Here is a 20,873-nt window from a genome sequence, read left to right on the forward strand (position 1 = left end):
GCATCACCCTCGCCTTCTGCCGCCTGCTCTTTTCCCAGGAGGCAGGACCACTCCTTGCCTTCTCTATCCACATGGCTGTAAAATGGCTCTGGGTCTGCTCAGCCGACAGCCGGTGAATGCTCTGCTTGGGGCCGTAGGCACAGACCACGGCGGGTGTACGTGACGGAGCTGCCCACAGACGGACGTGCCGCCAGGCTTTTCCATGAGGCTGCCTGTCCTGCCGTGCCCCCTGTGCGGGGAAATGCTGGCGGTCTTGGATGCTTAGTTCCCAAGTTTCGTTTGGGATTATTCTAAAATAATTCTTAATCAGTTTGTGATGGATAAAAATCCATTTTGCTTTCTTTGTTACCCATCTTAATTTCCCGCAGAAACAAGTAGGCTAAAGCACCCTCAGGAGAATTTGACATTATCCTGCCATAACCTTGGTAGGTCTTCACTACCTACTACAAGCAAAATATACTACTCTTAGGAACTCGCATCCTGAATTCTCCCTCTCACTTCTTGACTCCAAATGAGAAACTCAATTCTGAACCACCTGCTTGAAACTTGGTTAGGGGGTATGACAGAGCAAACAGACATGATTTCAAATTGTAAACTGACAGATTTTGGAATCTCATAGAGGTGTGCAAATCATATAAATACGGGTTTCAGCGAAAAGTGCAATCAGCATTGCTTTGTTAAATTTAAATTTTGTTTAAGCAGACACCTATTGCTAGAGTATGGAAAGACACTCAAAATTGAAACGTATGGGACACCTGGGTGGCTCGGTCGGTTAAGCCTCTGCCTTCGGCTCAGGGCATGATCCCAGAGTCCTGGGATCGAGTCCCGCATGGGGCCCCTTGCTCAGTGGGGAGCCTGCTTCTCTCTCTGCCTGCCACTCCCCCTGCTTGTGCTCACTCATTCTCTGGCAGATAAATAAATAAAATCTTTTTAAAAAAATCAAAAGGTAAATCTCAGACAATCATCACCTTCCCTTGCTTATGCCAACTCTTCCCTCTTCAAACAGCTACAGTTCAGGCTCAGGCCACCTCCTACTGCCTCTGCCCTGCTCTGACAATTGTCCCTTTTCCAGATGCCTAAGTACCACAGACCGACGTGAGAGTAAAAGGTATACAAAGAAACTTGCAGTACGTACCACTGCACTGAAGGGTACTGTAGGCAATAGGCTATAGACACGTGGATGAAAGATTCTTTTTTTTTTTTTTTCAGTTATAACTTGCCTTTATGATCTTAGGACTATTTTCAGGACATATTTGTGTAAAACACACGAACATAAGATATGGTGGGTCTAGCACTGACACCATATCAGAAATAGTATCAAACATACTTCCAAGTTCTGAGTTGGTGAAAGAAATCATGAGTAAGGATGTTTCTATATTTTTTTTCTCACAAGTTAGTATTTTGAGGTTTAAAAAATAACTGATTGGGGGTGCCTGGGTGGCTCAGTCGGTCAAGCGACTGCCTTCGGCTCAGGTCATGATCCTGGAGTCCAGGGATCGAGTCCCACACCAGGCTCCCTGCTCAGTGGGGAGTCTGCTTCTCCCCCTGACCCTCTTCCCTCTCGTGCTCTCTGTCTCTCATTCTCTCTTTCTCAAATAAATAAATAAAATCTTTAAAAAAAAATAACTGATTGGATCAGTGGTAATCCATTTGGATAATTGTAGGCAGCTTGTATTGTTGTGATTCAAATTCAAATTTGATTGCTTCATTTAAAGGGTTTCAGAAAGATACCAATAATTTTGGACTCTTGGCATAATCTAACGGAGCTGAGATTTTTAAATTGCTTGATTTGAAAGAGCTCATATTGTTAAATATGTTCACATCCATATATATAATTGGTAATGATACACTGCATTCTCTACTGCTGAGAATAGGTACAAATTTAAGGTCAATCAACAACAGAACTCATCTCTAGACATACCCAATATTCTGATTTATCCCCTTTCATTTCAATTTTAAAATTCAGGCCAGTGGGATTAGTCACGTTTAAAATAGTCTAGTATAATCAAACACGCGCACACACAAACACACAAATCCATGTATGTAAAACTGGAGAAATCTAAATAAGGCTGGTGGATTGTGTCAGTGCTGGTTTTCTTGTTGGGACATTATACTAGAGTGATGCAAGAGGTTCCCTCCCACAGGGGACAACCGGCCGAAGGGTATATGGGAGCTCTCTGTGTTACTTCTTACAATCCCATGCACACCTACAATTATCTCAAAATAAAAAGTTAAAGAAAAGATGCAAGAAAGAGAACAATATATTATATTGTCATTTCGTTTTTAAAAATATGAGTATATATTGTGTATCTGGATATATACACAGAGACTCACCTGCGTTCATGTCCACACATAAGAGCCATACATACATACATACATACATACATATATATGCTATTTCCATGAGGGTAACTAAGAAATCATTCACACTGATTGCTTCTGAGGAGGAAAACTATAAAAACAGAGACAGAACGCCCATTTCCTTTCTACAGGATACCTTTCCGTGCCTGTTGAACTGAACTGTATGCTACTGACATTACTCATTCAGAAAATAATTTTGTTCAGAGTGAGGACAGAACAGCCACTTCAGACCTGAAACAAGCGAAAAGAAAAGAACAAACAGTGCAAGCCCAGGGAGCCCCTCGAAGCCCTACTGCTGACCCCCACACCCGTGAGGGTGCAAATAGAGAATACGCAAAAACTCTTACGGCTGGAGACGCAGTAGGAAAGTCTGCAGTTGATCTTCCTGAAGAGCTGCTTGTTAATTGGCCAGAGAAGGAGAGTGAAGAGCTGAATGGTGTTTATTATTAGCCCTGAGGCGATAAACACGTAACAGAAGATGAGATGGCACAGGAACTGAGATTTCAGCAACCCGATGAGGTCCATGGCGTGTGGTTGCTTTTATTCAAATACTCACAGGGGAATACTTCCAGAGGGGAAAAAGGCCCGGCACTCGGGAAAGCGTCTAGAATACAAACCAATGATACATGTTACAAAAAATCATCTGTGCTTTTAAAGAGTCAGGAAAAAAAAAAAAACAGCTCTTAAAAAGATACTCTGAAGATCAAACACCTTGCACATGGGTTGATTTATTTGTATTCAGCATTTACATAGTGCTTGCTTGCATCAGGCACAGTGTCAACCCTTTAAAATGAATAGTTCCTTTGATTGTCCTAACTCTCTGCGAGGTAGTTATTGCTATTAGAGAGGAGGGAACCGAGATCCTGAGAGGCAAGCCTCTTGGCCAGGGTTCCACAGCTTCTATGGCTCAGAGGTGGTCGAGGTGGCTCGAGCCCTCCTGCTCAGCCACGGAGCCAGCTCCCATCTCTGGGGCTCTCAGCAGTGCCTGCGTTTCTGGGCCTTCCCTCCTGCTGCCATCTCTGCCTGAGCACCCCCTCCCCCCTCCACTTCTCATCCTCCAGATCCTGCTCCGACCACGTCTCTTCTTCTGGCAAGCCTGGCCTGCACGAGATCAGGGAGCTCCCTGGCGCGGGCTCTCCCTCCCCAAGCACCTGTACTAAGGTGCCATGCGGTACCCTCTGCTGGGACCTGTCCCATTGTTTGCCTTCCTCCACCGCACTGTCACCTCTCCTGAGGACACGATGACCTTGAAAGTTGTCATTTTCTCCCCAACCATTGGAACAGTCATTGGAGCTTAATTTGAAATAGATGTATTTGTGGAACACTTTAATGAAGGTGGACAAGGGATGGACTTTGAGATATCAGCAAATACAAATAACCAATGAGGAAGGCAAGTGAACCACACCATCACACCCCTGAGACACACACACACACACACACACACACACACACACACACACACACACATTCTAAAATCAGAAAGAAACTCAAAACATGCATAGCAACCGACTCACAGCCTGGTAGTCAGTCTCCAACCCCAAAATGGCATAATGATAGGACTTTACGGTGTGGCAAATCAAGCCTTGGAGGAAAAGTGTAAAGGCAGGAGGTTCGAATACACTGATGGGAAAATAAATAAAGCTGAGGCCATCATGCACAGCAGCCTGGTGCTCCTAGAAGCAAAATCTCACTGCAAACTTCCCCAGAAAGAGCTCAAACTTTAGGATGAACTCTCTACGGTAATAGCTGGGAGACCCTAGACTTCATTACACTCTTTATTAATAACATCAAAGAATCTATATAATAGTTTCACATCTACTATACCATTTTAAGCCTCACATGAATCTAATGAGATGAGTATTATTATCCCATTTTTCGGAATAAGAAACTGAGATGACTCATAAGTTGGGTGATTTGCCTACGGTTGTCACAGCCCATAACTAATCATAGCTCTTGGTGTTACTCCTAAGTTCTTTCTTGTGCACCTGCTTGGGCTGCTTTGCTCCTGGGGTGTGAGCTGGGGCAGGGGGGGGAGCGTTCTCTTGGGTTGTGCAGAGCAGCCCAGAGAGGACCCCAAACGCAAAAACCAGTGCCGCCTTCAGTGAAGTTCAGAATCACAAGCTATGCTCAGAGTGGGGAATGGGACTTGTTTCTGGCCACCCAGATTGGTTTTGAGGATAGTCTTGGGCAGGAAGACAGATACAAGGTGCATTCTTCCAGAACGTTTACACTTGCTTAGACAATCTGGAAGGTACACAGTATTCCCACATGGTTTCCATACATTTCTGATGGGGGGAAATGAAAAGTACCCTTAGGCCTGCCTTCTCTGGAGTCAGCTGAGACACCCCACTCTCCCAGAAGCCCTGCTCTCTGGCACAAAGCCAGCACTCTGCAGAGACCCATGCACCACATTTCTGACCTTTCTCAGGCGGCATTTCCCACAGACATCTCCAGGTTGTCAAACTCCTTAAGACACACCCAGTTCTAACATAGTCTGGCTCTCTCTAATGAGTAGGCATTAAGCTGGCAGCCCATTCTCCATGCACCTGACTTTTAGGAGCCACATACAGAGGAGTGATGTACACTGGTTTACAGTTTGGCTGCAGTTATAGGATGATGTTGAATATTCATGTGCTTTATTCACTGTCCCTAGATTAGCCACTAAAAGCTTCCGTACAATCTGGCCAGGAGAAAGATGATTCTTCACTAGGATTCTGGGCTCTAGTATTTGCGGAGTATTTGGCAAGTCCTTTGCTATGCTGACTTAACACAAAGAAAAGGAAGTCAACTGACATTGGAAATGCAGGGGATGAAATGATGCCTTCCTCAGTCTCTGGTTAGTAGTAGGGTGTTACGAAGAAAATGTAAGATTTTTTTCCTTGTAAAAGACAAAAGATCACCATACCCCCAGGTAAAACCCTTGCTAGTACTGCACGGAGCAGGGGTCTAATGCAATACTGGTGATGGTTAAGGAGAATCACAGGCAGGTGGTCTTTGGGTGGTTTGGTTCTGCCTATACTTCCTCAAATTCCCTTTCTAGATGGGTGTGGTGGCTGAGTGTGGGTTCAATTGTCTGGGTTTGAAGTTCTGCTGTACCTCTTGGTACATGACTATTGGTCATGTATCTTCAGGTAAAATAACTCTTCTGAGTCTCAGTTTCTCTATCTACAAAGAGGGATCAAGATTCCACGGAGGCAGGACACCTGGGTGGCTCAGTCAGTTAAGCATCTGCCTTTGGCTCAAGTCATGATCCCAGTGTCCTGGGATTGTCGGGCTCCCTACTCAGCAGGAAGTCTACTTCTCCCTCTCCCACTCCCCCTGCTTGTGTTCCCTCTCTCGCTGTGTCTCTGTCAAATAAATAAATTAAAATCTTAAAAAAAAAAAAAAAGGATTCCAAGGAGGCTATTGTTTTTCTTTTTTTTTAACTTAAACTGATTCTCAAATGTATAGGCAAGAGCAAAATACGAGACTAGCCAAGGAATCACTTGAAGAACAAGGGTAGCAGTGCCACGAGTTTGCTAAGCAATTTTACTGACTTAGTTTAGGACTGATTAGTAAAAGAGACACAAGGCTAAACTATTTAAGGAGGTGTCTAGTTGGTGAATATGTGTTGTGTGTCTTAAGTTTATTCCAGATGGAAGTCTGGGGGACCACCCTACCCATACTGAATACAGAAGAGCTTTTTCTGGAATGTGGCAATCAGCCAATTTAGTGCCATACTGCGGAAGGATGGTATAAAGATCTTTCCAGTGGTTAAAGCAGGTAGAGTGAAAATATTTTAAAATATTTTGCCTCTTTCCCTCTCAGATTGGTGACTACCTAGAATGTTAGGGGGAGAACCTTTCCAGTAAATTCACTTCAGTTGTTTATGTGAAGCAAGGAAATGACAAAGAATTTTATTTTTCAGACGGTGAGAGCAGTCATTTATGCAGTTCATAAATCAACAAACAACCATGAGGCTGTTGCCCTGCCCTATTTCTGTAAACAGAGATATTTCTTATCATCAAAGGCAATAGTGAAGAACCCATGTGCCTGAAAACCCCAAACTGATATTGCCCGTTATCTCTTTCGGGTTCTTGCACAATGAGGAGTCCGAAGTATCCTTCCCCGACACTCACCCTAGGGACCTGAGCGCTGGCTCCAGGCACGTGAGGTGCAGAATTCAAGCCCAACCCTACCAGGCACTCCCTTCCAACAGGTGTACACAGTGAAACCCGGCTGCAAGCGACCAACACAGGGCATGTTTGAGGAGGGGACAGAGGGAAGGAGGGACGTGATCGGGACTTGAAGCACACACAAGCTGGCTGTGGGTGAGAACAGAAGGGGGCGGGGGCTTGCCAGATATTGAAGCTCAGGCCAATCACAATCCAGTGAGTGAGCGTGACATATAGGAGGAATTGCTGACACAGGAAGACATTTTAAAGAGAAAGCATGGAGAACAGGAAAAAAATGCCAGGAAACCAATCTGTGTACATTATTTGAATTTTTCAGAAGGTCGAGTCTGACCCATGAGCTTAATGTACATCACCTAAAAATTACTGAACCAGCATTTTAAATATAGACGAGAAGCTCCTGTCCCTGGGGCTCGTAATAGGTTCAAGGAGAAGAAGTTACTCCAAATTACCTTTACTTCCCAGCTGCTGATGTTTAGTAGATTTTGAATTTAACTCATCATTTGACAAAGTCTCTGGCAGTTCTTGAAGGCACGTTGTTGCCCATGAGTCTATGTTAAATTGGTTCCCAGCTGTTTGATGGGAGGAGGCTTCTTATTCAATGGAAGGAGTCTCCCTATGTATCACTGGGACCTAAAAAGGTCATTCATACAAGGATGGGAGAGACCTAGGGGTTACGCGTAAGGGATGTTGAATGACCATGAACCACCTGTATAACAGAGGCATTAAACCAGAGAGTACAGGCCTTTGAAGAATATTAGAATATACTGAGTGAAAACTGCTAACAAAGAAGCATGATTCAGGTTTGTAAAATAATAATGTGTATATTTATATCATTCACATCTCCATCTATTTCTATATTCATGGCCATCTATTAATAGTGGCTAATTTCTGGCGGAAGAATTATGGTGGTTTCTTTTTTCTCCTCTGCTTTATTATTCTTTTCGCTAATGAGAATGAGACCTTCCCCTTCCCGGGCAGAGAGGTGGATGGACCCATTCCCGGCCTGCCTTTTGGTTCGGTGTGGTCAGATGCACAGGTGGTGCACGAGGTGAGAAACTGCAGGCAGCTGATGGAGAACAAGCATGCCGCTTGCAGACTTGAGGAGAAAGGACGGGAGTGTTGGCACCCCCTGGCAGGGTAGCGCAAAGGTGATAATCCAGCCCATGAGCCATAGACAAGGGGAATTCTGCAACGTGGGGCCACCATGCGTCCATCCAAGGACTGGTGCTCGGGAGGGGCAATACAGCACAGCCATTAGAGACCTGGAAAGGCTAAGGGGACCTTTGGAGTCAGGCAGTCTGGCTAGAAATCCAGGCTCAGCCACTTGACAGCTATGGAAGTCACTTCCTTGTCTGTGAAATCGGAGCAGTACCTTCAACACAAGGTTACCGTGAGGATCAAGGATAATCAAGCATTTGAAACCCTTAGCAGATTGCCTGGAACACGGGGAGTGCCCAAATAATGAGAGAAATTTTCCATGGTTGCAAGAAAATAAGGAGGCAAAGGAGAGCAGCTAAGATATATTACTTTGGCATTTCTGGGAAAGCAGTGAGATATAAATCGACTTAGTTTTTCTTCTCACTCCCTATCTAGAGCCTGACATTTTCTTTAATTTACCTTCAAGCGTGTTAAAACATTTCCTCCCCCAACTGTTTTAATTCTAACTCTCCTTTTCCGCGAGTGACTCAGAAATGGGAACCGATGCTTTCACAAAAGCTCACATACGCTTTACCTTTTTAACTCTGGAACAATCTTTCCAGGCGTGGGGATGAAGAAGTGGACCTCAGAATAGGAGAAAGTGCAAGCCAGCAGGATGCTCTCGGCTGCACGGCGTTCCCCACGTGGCTTTTCTAGCCTGGAGGTGAGAGGACATCAAGGAACCGCCGAGCAGCCGTGCGCACAGCAGCCTAGCCCGGCTCCCAGGGACTCCCAAAGCGAGTTCTGTATGGTCAAGCAGATGGCACCATATGCTGCCCAGCCTCCACCAGTGGAAACATAAGCAAATAAAGAAAGCTCGGAATGTCCCCACAAGAGAATTCAAACTGCATCCTCCTCTAAAAAGGCACCGAGAGCTTCAACGTAAAGCATTCAATTAGGCAACAAACAGGAGAACCTCAGTTAAGACTTACATAGTCTGCGTTAGGCAATATTCTGAAACTATGAAATAAGCATGAACTTCAGTTACACTCAGGAAGCGAGAAAGGGGATTAGCTCTTTCACCAGCTTGTTTCTAACGGTCTGGCTTGTTTGTTACATTTACATTACAGCACTGAACCAGGCCAGGGTTTTAGAAGAAGCAGAACTTTCTACGAAAGAAATCAGTCCAAGTGAAATTGCTAAAATAATACCCATGACCAGTTTAGTATCATCACTGAACTCAAACAACCACTTATTTAGGCTCTTTTAACTCCAAACACCACGGAACAGGTCACAGAACAGAGGAGAGAGAAAAGAAATATAAATACTAAGCAAACAAACCAAAACCTATTTTTTACATTCCAAACTAAAATAATACTCCATGCTGAAAGAGATGAGGTCACGTGGGACTCCTAGCCTCAGTGTGAGAACAACCACTTGGGCTTTTTAGAACGACCTTAAACATCTTCACACCACTCAATCTAGTAATTCTAGCTTCTGAGAAAACTCTCTTAAGGACAAAATTAACTTTAGAAAAATTCTCTCTGCACAAAGATATTCAGCGAGCATTATTTATAAGCACCTAAAATTAGAAACTGCTTACATTTCCGACATTAGGAAACAATAAAGTGAATTATGGGAAACCCACACGATTGAGTAGCACTATAATAGGTTTGTAATAAAATGAAATATATTTTCAATACGCTATTACAAGAAAAAGGACCCAAAATCAAAATAATCACAACTCTAAAGTCAAGCACAGAAAAAGTACTAGAAGCAAAGAAAGCCTTAGGAAAACACTAACAGCAGTTGTCTTTATATACACCCCCCCCACACACACTTAGACGAGTCAGCCAACCTGGAGCCTGGGCTTGGCCTGACTACGGTTTCAGCACCTTCTTCCTTAGGAAGAAATTGAATAGGTACGCTCTAAAATCCTTTTACACATCGAACAGTCTCTGGTTCTAATACAGAAAACTGATGCCCTCACACGCCAGTTTCCTGCTGTTTCAGTGGGGTCTCCTCAATAGTGATGAAGGGGATCCAGCTCCTTCTCGCTTCCTCAGCTCGCATGGACAGAGGGGCTCTCAAAGAGGCGCAGTTAAGCCAGATGAAAGGGAAAGGGAAACCACAGGGGCTGGCAGAGAGCAGCTCGGACTAAGCTAACGTGGGGCTAGCTGGTGAATCTGTCTCTGGACCAGTATTTTCAGTCGTCTGGGCAGAGAGTGCCCAGGGCCAGTAGTGGCCCCAGAGGAAAGGAACATGGATGTAGTCCCAGGGGAAATGAGTGAGGTGTGTTCCGTTCTTGGAACAGATTCTGCCTTCTCTGTGAGGTTGAATGGATCTAGCAGAGATGGAGATTCTGCCTTCTCTGTGAGGTTGAATGGATCTAGCAGAGATGGAGATTCTGCCTTCTCTGTGAGGTTGAATGGATCTAGCAGAGATCTCCAAGAGGGGAGCAACTAACTTGTGGAAGCCTGAGGCAGCCACTTAGCACTTAGTCCTGACAAACAAGGATAAATTTAGTTTTTGGATTCCTGAGAGTTAGACTGGCCCAAGGCCCAAAACGAAACAGGAGAGAAAGTGTTCTAAACCGAATTTAACTGCCTCTGGGACCATCTCTAACTAAAATAACCCTCAATTAAAAAATCATCCTCATCTAATGGTTTGGCAGAAGCCTATTAAAATGACCTTTGTTAAAATTTGATGGACCAGTCCTCTGCCCAATACCCCTGTACCGTACATGATGTCCGTTAAAACAAACCAAGCTCCGAAGAAGTCATAAATCATACTCAACGCTGTCCTTACATCCTCTGATAAATAACCCCAAGCCTCTCTCTCTGAAGTCTAATTTTAGGATGATAAAAACTTACGTCTATAGAAAATCGAGGCTTCTAAGTTTATATTTCATAGTCGGTTCTGAGTAGCTTATAGGAGAAAAAGACATTCTGAAAAGCTTTTCTGTCTAATCCAAGGAGACTAAGACTCAGAGGCAAACACAGATGGATAACCTAGGTAACGTTTTCTTTCTGGAGGAAAGAACAGAGATGGAAGGAAATTGAGTTAGATAACTCTCTGAGGCCTTTTGGAGACGTATCGAGTCCAAGCTGAAAACATCCAGAGTTAAACAGGAGATTTTCTGAGTAGTAACCGGTGCAGCGGGATCCCCACATGAAATGTTTCACACACATTATGTCATTCCCTGTCACAAAAGCCCACCATGGGAGGTATTGTTACCCCCACCTTACGGATGAGGAAATGGGGTTAGACTAGGGAGCATGCAAAGGTGAAAGAGTGAGTAAATGTCTGAAACCCAGGCTCGTGCTCTGCCCACTACCATGCTGCTGTTGACACAGGAAGCCCGAGGTAGCTAGACCTCACATGACCTTGGGCCTTCAGAGCACCATGCCGTATTTCAATTCACGGTCCCATGTCTGACACTGGGGTGATCCTGAGCTGTGAGCGACCGCCCTGCCAGTCAGTCCCACACAGCGTCAGTCACACCTTCTTTCCAGAGCACTGTCTGCCGTTTCTAAACCCCGATCCCGCTCTCCCATGGTCATGGGGTGTGGGGGGCTCTGGCCTCACAGCATGCGTGGTCTCTGGGAGCCACCTGCCTTGGGGGGGGCCTTCCCAACCGCCAAGAGTGTGTGAACTATTTTGCTAGATGCTCCGTGGAAAATGCATCATGTTAAATGATGTTCAATTTCTGGAAGTTTCCCAAAAGTCCAGTATCACGAAACCAAAAACTGACACGAAATGAGGACAACTAATCTTCCAAACGGGGAAGCATCGACATTCCCGCTTTAAATAAGAAGATTTCCAATTAATAAGGAAAACTTTTCAGAGAGAGAAGGGAAGCAGGACGGATGTTTGAATGGAAATTGTTGGCCTTTCCAACAGTTGCCGCTGTGGGGTGGCGGCCGTCCGTCAGTGCCACACCTGTGACGGGAGACCTGTGTGGAAATACGTGGAAGCCGAGGACTATGCGGGGCAGTTACCCCCTCAGGTCTCTCCAAGGTGGGGAAATGGCCCAGGACCAGCTCTGGGCCTCCAGAAGCAGGCGTGAGGCAGATGCAGCACTGGCTGGCACCAAAAAAAAACAAAAAAAGAGAGCTTTATTCAGTATATAAACCACCTCCTACTCTAGTCCTACTGTCACCAAGGCAACGTGGTCAGGCCTGCGGTCTTCCAGTACCCACTTCTCTCCTTCCCACGCGGGCCGTGACAAGTCGTGCGGCCAAGCCCGCCAAGGATAGCTCCGCGGGCAGACACTGGGTTCAAATCCCCACTTACTGTGTGACCTTGGGCTTCTCACCTCGGCCTCAGTTTCTGTGTCTGTGTAATGGAGGTAATAATCCCCTCCTTTCAGGAATGGTGTGACGCTTACCTGCATGAATGTACAGAAAGAAAGCGCCCGGCTCTGGCCCACACGAAGGAGCTCCTTAGTACAAGCCCGCTGGCTGGCACTCCGGGCTGCCTGGAGTGTCTCCTCCTCCTTCGGCTGCTTTGCGCACGACCCCAAACCATCTACCATCTTTTCCTACTAACCTTTCCACCGTGGTTCTCACCATCAGTTTCTCCTGTTGGTTTTACGCAATCTCTACACCCAGCACGGGGCTCGAACTTACAAACCCTGAGATCAAGAGTTGCACGCTCTACCACTGAGCCAGTGAGGCGCCCCTCTTCTGTTTGTTTTAATAAGATTCGCTGTCCGGGCATTTTGTTTGACATCCACACAATCCGGGATGACCCTGAGGTGAAGTGATTTGTAAGACCCCCACAGCCCACTCACAAGTTTTAATTAAGTGATTTTGTCCCCATTCCTGTCCTAAGGTAACATTGTTCAAAATCACTGATTCTGGAGGCTCTCTTCAGTTAGTTAGCTATCTAAACTGCAGGGAAGAAATAAGTTGAACATCCGATACGGATTTTGCCTTTACGATGCTATAGAGAAATAAAAAGTGGCATTGACAAGATCAAGACCATGATCATCTTGGTGCCCTCTGAACATACCAGTATTTCCCGGGAGCCTCGCAATAAGGAGCTGAGGACGCAACTCTGGCGATATGGAATATGTTAAGAATAAGCAGATAAAAGGTGTGTCTGCATCCACCAGGAAGCAATTTGCAGGGGGCTGACTTCTGAGCAGGGTGAGGTTGGGGCCAACTTCCTGGTGCAACTTAGGTCACCAGCAAATCATGGTGCCTAAATTTTTTCATAAAATCTGATCTTTAAGATTTCAAAATCAATCAAAAACAAGTAATAATGGAAAGCCTTTAATATACGGCAAAATTTAAAACTTTGTTGGACATTTCCTTAAACGTATTTTATAATTTAATAATTTTATTCTCGGTACCCCTTGGGGGAGAGGGTACAACCCTAATCTCTTCAGTATTTAGAAGCTCTAACCTTTAAGCAGGCTCCAGTTTGGCCCAACGACCCCACATGGTCTGGGAGGGGCCAGGTCAGGAGACCGTGGGGCCATGAGTACTGAGTCACCAGAGATAGCCGAGACATTCTCTGGCATTGGTTTTCCAGTAACGTCGATAAGATCACACAGATCTCTTCACTTATTCTGGCCTAGCCCCCCTAGTCTGTCTGGGTCAACGGCTCCTTCAAGAATGATGACTCTTCGCCATTATGCACAGGACGACACTGTCTGTGGCCATGGGAACAGGGCCTGTAACCAACAAAGGTCACCAGCCTCAGACAAATGGCCCAAATGCCAGTCCTGGGGAGGCTCCAAGCATTAGCTATGAAGTGATAAAGCCAAGAAGATGTGAAGTGATAGTAGCCAAAGCTTGAAGGCTATGTAACAAAACCACATGCACATGGGATTCTCTTCCACACAACAGCTAACCTGGTGCAAACACAGACTAGGGGGTGCTACGTTGATTGGGAACTTATCTTGCATTGGCTTGTGTCAATTGGATTAGAGCCCACATGACTCCAGCGGGGGTCAAAGACAGAAGTATAGAGAGGGAAGCACCAGTGTTGACTTGGGTCTGGGTTGGACTCTTGACCATCCACGTGTCTGCATCAGCTTGACCACTCGGCCTCCAGGAATGTCAGCTTCCTCTTCTGTCAGTGGAATATGACCGGCTCCCCTGACCACGGGTAAGGGCGGTGGGAGAGTTCACTGAGGTAAGGCGTGTTCACGGGCTCTGTCGAGCCCAACTTTATGGCTCAGAAAATGGGACATGGGGCGGCTTCTCCACATGCTGTCAACCATGGTGCTTCTGATTCGTAGAAATGGCCATGGCATTAATAACCTGGGGTTTCGAGCAGGGAGTGGAGCTTGGAGGAGGCACTCTGCTGGCACCGTCATTATCAGTGGGGCTCGTTGTGTGTGTTGGGGGAGGGCTCCACGAGGGTCTGCTCAGGGGAACTAATTTTGGGTGAAGTGAGCAAGTGGCCTTTTTCTTCTGTGTCTCAGGCACCAGTGAGTGGGCTCTTCTCTCTGACGGATCCCTCTCTGTTCTCCCCACTGTTCCTTGAGTGCCCTTGATCTTTGGGTTCTGGAGGTTGGAGGCCCTGTTGTTGCCAACTCTTCCTTTTCTGGTAAGGAGTATGTGGAAGGTAGGAGGTCAATAAGGCTAGATTTTAAATCTTTCATTTCTTTGATTTTCATAAAGGGACGTCAATGAACCCAGGCAATTTCCCTCACTTGATACATGCATAATGGACCCGAAGAGAGACTTATTAGAAAAGAAATGCACTCAAATGCTTTCCTGACATGAATCATTTATTGAAGACAGAATTGCTGGCTGTGAGGGCCCAAAATAAGTTGACTTACAGTATCCTTGTTTCTAGAGAGGTCTGAAATATGACCACAGAATACTGAAGTACTCAGACAGGAACAATGCTTTTGGGGTCATGGCAGACTGGCTATTCCTCGAAAAGTTTCATTAATAACAACAGTGATAAACCATGAAGCAGAGCCTCCTCTCCTTTTCTTTTTCTCCTCTAGCCACAAAGCTCAGGAACAGAGGATGCTTGGTGAGGGCAGTGATGTTCTTTCCAACTTCTGTTAGGTAGAATCTGGGACAGGTATTCTCGGATCTGTGCAAACATTCATTAATCCATTGATAGCTTTATTCATTCATTTGGTTGTCAATGAAGCCACTCATTCATCCATTCAGTTAAAGATTCATTGATTCATATTTATTGGTATAACTTTATACCATTGCATTAGCCCTCTGAAGGTAAGCACAGGGGATTCTTACAGTGCTCCTTTCTGTGTCTTACGTGGGTCAGTACTAGCACAACAAACTACAGCACTTACTGAGTAATATGTCCAGGCCCAGGATGAACCCCCACCCCATCCACTTCTTACAGAATAAATAGAAGCTCAATAAATGTTGATCCAATCTGAATCTCTAGATGACCTAATATAATTTGATCTTCATACCAATAACTCTGAATCGTCAAAAGCAAAATGCAAAAGCAATAGCATGAACTGACAACGTCCTAGATTTCTTTCCCATTACAATAAGCACAGGGCACATGACCCAACAATTTATTCTCCTTGCAAAAGCCATGCAGATAACCCCCCATGATTGTTCCCTAAGCCATCACGTTGTGTAACAAGCATGGAATCCTCTTCTATAAATGCTGAAATTGCATGAGGCAATATATATCAAACTGACATGAAAACAACTAAAATGAAAGCAAATTACCTACTTAAACCCCATCAGGGGAGCTCAGATATTGGTTGGGGACCAGAGTAGACTGGTTTTGTTTGTTTGTTTATTTGTTTGTTTTGGTTTTGTTTTGTTTTTAAACAAAGACTCTTCTATTAAAATGCAAATCTAAAAAATAAAAATACAAAAATAAAATACAAATCTGATAGAAGTAAAGGAAATTATGCTATCTAAGTCACTTGGCCGTAGTCATGGAATATTTTTAAAGATAATTTCCCCCCATTATAACAGTAATTCACATTCATTATATAAGATCTGTAAAGTTCGAAAATGTAGAAATTTTAGCACCTATAACCATCACTGACATTTTGGTTTATTCTCTTTCAGTCTTTGGTGAATGCACAGACTTTTTTTTTCTTTGCTAGGTACAACCATTGCAGAGGCCTTTTTGTTTTTTTAAATATAGTTGAGCTCTCAGGTTAAATCAATTTCATATGTCCTTTTCTTAAGCTTTAGTGAGATCATTTTCAATGTCCATATAACACAAGATAACTCTTCTAGTACTTATACTGGGCATATCATAATTATCTTAATGCCTCATTGTTGTATGGTTAGACTTCTTTTTGCCTTTTTAATAATAAATAAAGCAATGATTAATAATTTGGGGAGTAACTTTTCTTCTGATTTTTCACTTATTTCCTTAGAATAAATAGGATTTCTGGGTTCAAGGAGCAAATGGTTTAAGGTATCTGGCAAATATCACCAAATCCGTTTCCAAAAGGTTTGTAGTTATTTATGTTCTTTCCAGCAAAATACAAAAATACCCATTTCCTCACGTGTCTGTCAACAATAAGAATTCTCACTTAAGAACAACAAAAACCAGGGGCGCCTGGGTGGCTCAGTTGGTTAGGCGACTGCCTTCGGCTCAGGTCATGATCCTGGAGTCCCGGGATCGAGTCCCGCATCGGGCTCCCAGCTCAGCAGGGAGTCTGCTTCTCCCTCGGACCCTCCCCCCTCTTGGGCTCTATCTCACTCTCTCTCTCTCTCTCTCTCTCTCTCTCTCAAATAAATAAAAAAAAAATAAAATCTTTAAAAAAAAAAAAAGAACAACAAAAACCAGACTCCCTCTTCATACACTAAAAGTGTGTCTCATTGTTTTAATTTGCATTTTTCAGGGTGACAAGTAAAGTTGGATATTTTTTAACATTCATTAAACTATAGCTTTTTCTTCCTGACTTGCCTGTTTATCTATTGCCCATTTATCTCTCGCATATCGATTTTCATAAGCTCTTCCTATATTAAATAGAATAACATCTTTCCTATTCCATTTAGAAGGACCATTTTTTTTCCAGTTTGTTTGCTCTTATTTTTAGCTCATTGGAGCTTTAAATTATTATGAAGAACTATGATTTCTTTCATAAAATTTGAGCTTAGAGAATTCGTCCTTCTACCCTTCCTTTTCATCCTGCAGAAAACATATGTTACTGTTTTTCCATAACTAATGTTTATTCTTATTTGATCTGACATTTGTTTTTGTCTCTGATAATCTGTGAAGATCTAAATGGATTTATTTCCAAATACTTAACCAGTTGTATCCAAGGCATTTAGGGAAAGATCCTCCCTCTTCCCTAAGTTCACACTACAATCCCATCCCTTAAATATAAATAAACAGAGAAAAAGTGAACTATAGGGATCAACACTGCAACTACTCATTGTATAGATGAAACACTGGCCATTGAGAGAGTCAGGTGACTGGCCCCATCACTCACGAGGGTAGGGACAAAGCTCTGAGCACTCTTTCTTCCCTGGCTCTCCACCCAGTGCTGTTTCCTCTCTCAGAGGCAGCAAATCTTACTATGTATTACAGACCAGCCTTTACCAATCACTAGTTAAGAATCCACAGGAAATCAGGAAGCTGTACCTTGGCGCTACATTCAGGCTAACATAATCCCAGATGGGAACGAGGGAAACCAAGGTGGATGCAGAAGCCACTGCCTGGGCCTTACTGTTCCCATTCAAAGATCCAAGAAGTACTCTCAGTACTCGTCAGGGTCCTGCTGGCTCTGACATTGTACTTACCCACCTATAGGATGGTTTCTGCAGAAGAAAAAAAAAGGCAGAAAGGAAAATAGCTCAAATTTGTAAAAGGACACATTACCAATTAGAGATTAGGGAATGGAAACCCTAGCACAGCAGGGAGCTTTAGTTGTCTTAACTGGTGCATCTCAAGAACCCACAGCAGGAACGCATCCAAGAATAGAGGGGACAGCAAAGCCTCACAAGGCCTCTGGGCCACTTTCCGCTGAAGGACCAACAGCCTTGGACACAGTGAACCTGCCAGGCTTCCTGGGACACGAGCAACCGCAGGGCCTCGTGGGACACAGGCAACCGCAGGGCCTCGTGGGACACAGGCAACCGCAGGGCCTCGTGGGACACAGGCAACCGCAGGGCCTCCTGGGACACAGGCAACCGCAGGGCCTCGTGGGGCACAGGCAACCGCAGGGCCTCGTGGGACACAGGCAACCGCAGGGCCTCGTGGGACACAGGCAACCGCAGGGCCTCCTGGGACACGGACCCACAAGGCATCCTGGGACACAGGAAAAATTGAAGGGAGTCACGGGCAGCAGCCAGTGACTGAGTCAGGTCCACCAGGATGGGAGAATTCTTTTTCCAACCCAGACACTTGTTTGATGGTTATTTTTGGAAACAGTAAATTGAAGTTCCACATTGTGAATGCCCAGATTTAAGGAACTACGTAAGAAACTCAATGGATTCTTTGTGCCCCGATTAAACCAGACTTTAATTTTACCTCTGCTCTTAGGTTATGAGCTCCTTCAGTGTCAGGGACCAGATATATCATAAATGAATTAGAAATAATTTTGAATTACAAATGAATAAATAGAAAATAATTATAAAATAGTAAGAGGAAGCACCAGCAGTTTTGTTTCTTCTCTGAGTAAATAATTACGTTGTAACAGAAAGACTTAGGAGGGCTAGGAAGAACAACAACGAGAAAGCATATTTAGTGACAAAAAGATGTTTACAATATGCACAATCAACAAAAATACGTATGGCAGGAGACAAATTGTGTAAGATAAGAAAAGTGTATCTCTATACTTAGGAAATAGTCTGGGTGATAAGCCATCAAACTTTTTTAAATTTCTGAAATATTTTAAATATACAACACATACAAAATGTTCTACCTCATTGATATTTAGTCATGTTTGCTTTGTGTTTTTGTTTTTGTTTTTAAGATTTTATGTATTTATTTGACAGAGCCAGAGAGCACAAGCAGGGAAGAGGGAGAGGGAGAAGCAGGCTCCCCGCTGAGCAGGGAGCCCGATGTGGGGCTCGATCCCGGGACTCCAGGATCATGACCTGAGCCGAAGGCAGACGCTTAACTGACTGAGCCACCCAGGCGCCCCGCTTCGTGTTTTTTTTTTTAATGAAATAATCTATTATAGATATTGAAGCCACTTCTCCAATCTGAGGTTGAAATTCATGTGTTTTCTTCTGTGTCTATTCTTCTACTGTATGTATCTGTATTCAGAGACAATATATAAGTTTTTAGTTGCAAAGATGGATATAAATAATATTTGAATCCTTTTATGATTTCCTTTCTACACTCACTGTTTTTTGAAATGTTATGCTGGATATCCAGTTTAGTTCTTTTAAGTGCAGAAAAGTATTCTTTTGTATGACTATATCAAAAAGTAATGTATTACCATATTGATGGACACTTAGGGCATTTCCAGTCTTTTTCTCTATTACAGACGATGCATTCACGACCTCTGGAATTGGAATGTGGAATTTTATCTCACAGCTTTTCAAAATGGTTGGACAATTAACACTCCAGAAGGATGTTCTGAGTTAGAGATAATGGAAAATAGTAATTTTCTTCTTTATGCTGGTAAATACTCCCGATAGGAGAGTGTTGGGGTAATGCATTACCCTACTAGGGTAATGTATTTTAGTTGTAAAAAAAAAAAAAAAAAAGAGTTCAAACTTTTGCACCACACTTTTCAGATTACTAAGTGTGTTGTGCATTACTTGGTAGTGACGATGCTGTCTGATTTATCAGTGTACCCATTTTATAGATATGGAAATGGAGGCTCAGGGAAGTTCTATGATTTATTTAGTTTGGGCCTCCAGTTTCCTTTTCTATCATTCCCATCGACCTACTCCACAAAACTATGGTGGTGAAAAATAAGACAATTGGTTTGAAATTCTACAAAATATTATAAGGTGATTTATATATATGTACAATTCATTGGTTATCTTTTTTTCATGGTTATGTCACTCCTCTGTGCAGAGTAAGAAATACCTAAATATCAGGGAATATGGGGGACAATACATTCTTACAAAACTTCCAGGTACCATTTCAACAGGTCCTTCCCACGGACAGAAGTATAGTTTAGCAATGGTTTATTGCTGGGAGACTTACTCCTTTAATCCTTGATCTAAGCTTTATTCAAACAGTAATTTAACTCTTAAAGATCGGTAAATACTAACTCAAATGAGAGAACAAAAAATGGATTCAATACAGAAAGCAAGTGCTTTTTGGTTTCAGATAACACTCTTCACGGGACTTCCTACTTTCTAAGAAAGCAAATCCTGGCAGAGTGGAGAGCTCAGGAAATACAATGCCTGAACTCAAAAAAGCTGGTGTCCTAAAACTGTTCAGAGAAAGGCACACACTGCTGCACCTGGCTGGCTCAGTCCATAGAGCACGCAACTCTTAGTCTCAGGGTCATGAGTTCAAGCCCCACGCTGGGCATGGAGCCTGCTTAAAAAAAAAAAAAAGAAAGAAAAAAGTAAATAAAAATAAAAATTCTAAAAAATAATAAGAAGAAAGAAAGAAAAAGGCACACGCTGCTGAACACACCCAACAAACCATTCTTACTATCCTGAGGGCAGTACAGAGGTACATCAGGTTGGACAGGACACAGCCCTGGTTCCCTCATAAAACCCTATGTAATCACCACTGCAGGAGCAAAACCAACAGCCCTTCCGATAGTTGCTTCTTTATTCCTTCCCTGTGGTATCTCATGCATAAAATTCTCCTGCGTCAGGTCTCTGATAACATGTTGAGATAGGCCTGACTAGCAAAGGGACTTGGCTTTGAAGGTCTGAGACATCTATGCAAAGGGTCCTTGTTTCCTTAGCGCCCGAAAGATTTTAGGAAGTGAATGAAAAGCACCCAGCTTTGAACAGAGTTCCCATATGATCCCCAAATTCCAGTCCTAGGTACGTGCCCCAAAGAAATGAAAACATGAAGTCCGCCCAAAACATGTACGTGAATGTTCATAGCAGTATTGTTCATAATAGCTAAAAGATGTAAAGAGCCCTAATGTCCATCCAGAGCTGCATGGTCAAACAAAATGGTGTGTATCCACACAATGGAACATGACTCAGCCACAAAAAAGAATGACTGATACATGCGACAACATGGGGGAACCTCAAAAACATTACACCAAGTGAAGAAACCAGAAGACCACATACCGTATGGTTCTGTGTATATGAAAGTCCCGGAATAGGCAAATCCAGAGACAGA

General features: G+C 43.7%; 1 protein-coding gene across 5 annotated transcripts in view; it reads right to left on the reverse strand.

Moving 5' to 3' along the window:
* The window catches only part of AGPAT4 (1-acylglycerol-3-phosphate O-acyltransferase 4), a 120,629-nt gene that overhangs the window by 82,794 nt on the left and 16,962 nt on the right, over nt 1-20,873 (reverse strand). For 2 of the 5 annotated variants that reach the window (XM_025866438.2, XM_073894191.1), the window contains exon 2: nt 2,709-2,965. The exons of 1 other annotated variant lie outside the window; for it this stretch is intronic. In XM_025866438.2, coding sequence (XP_025722223.1) covers nt 2,709-2,886 — 178 coding nt within the window. In that variant the 5' untranslated portion in view covers nt 2,887-2,965. The remainder of the gene's footprint in view (nt 1-2,708; nt 2,966-20,873) is intronic. 2 more of the 5 variants (XM_073894190.1, XM_025866441.2) reach the window with 2 other exon arrangements.

This window comes from Callorhinus ursinus, unplaced genomic scaffold (genome assembly GCF_003265705.2).
Source record: "Callorhinus ursinus isolate GAN/ISIS: 27379988/994484 unplaced genomic scaffold, GSC_fseal_2.0 scaffold6, whole genome shotgun sequence".
NCBI lineage: Eukaryota > Metazoa > Chordata > Mammalia > Carnivora > Otariidae > Callorhinus > Callorhinus ursinus.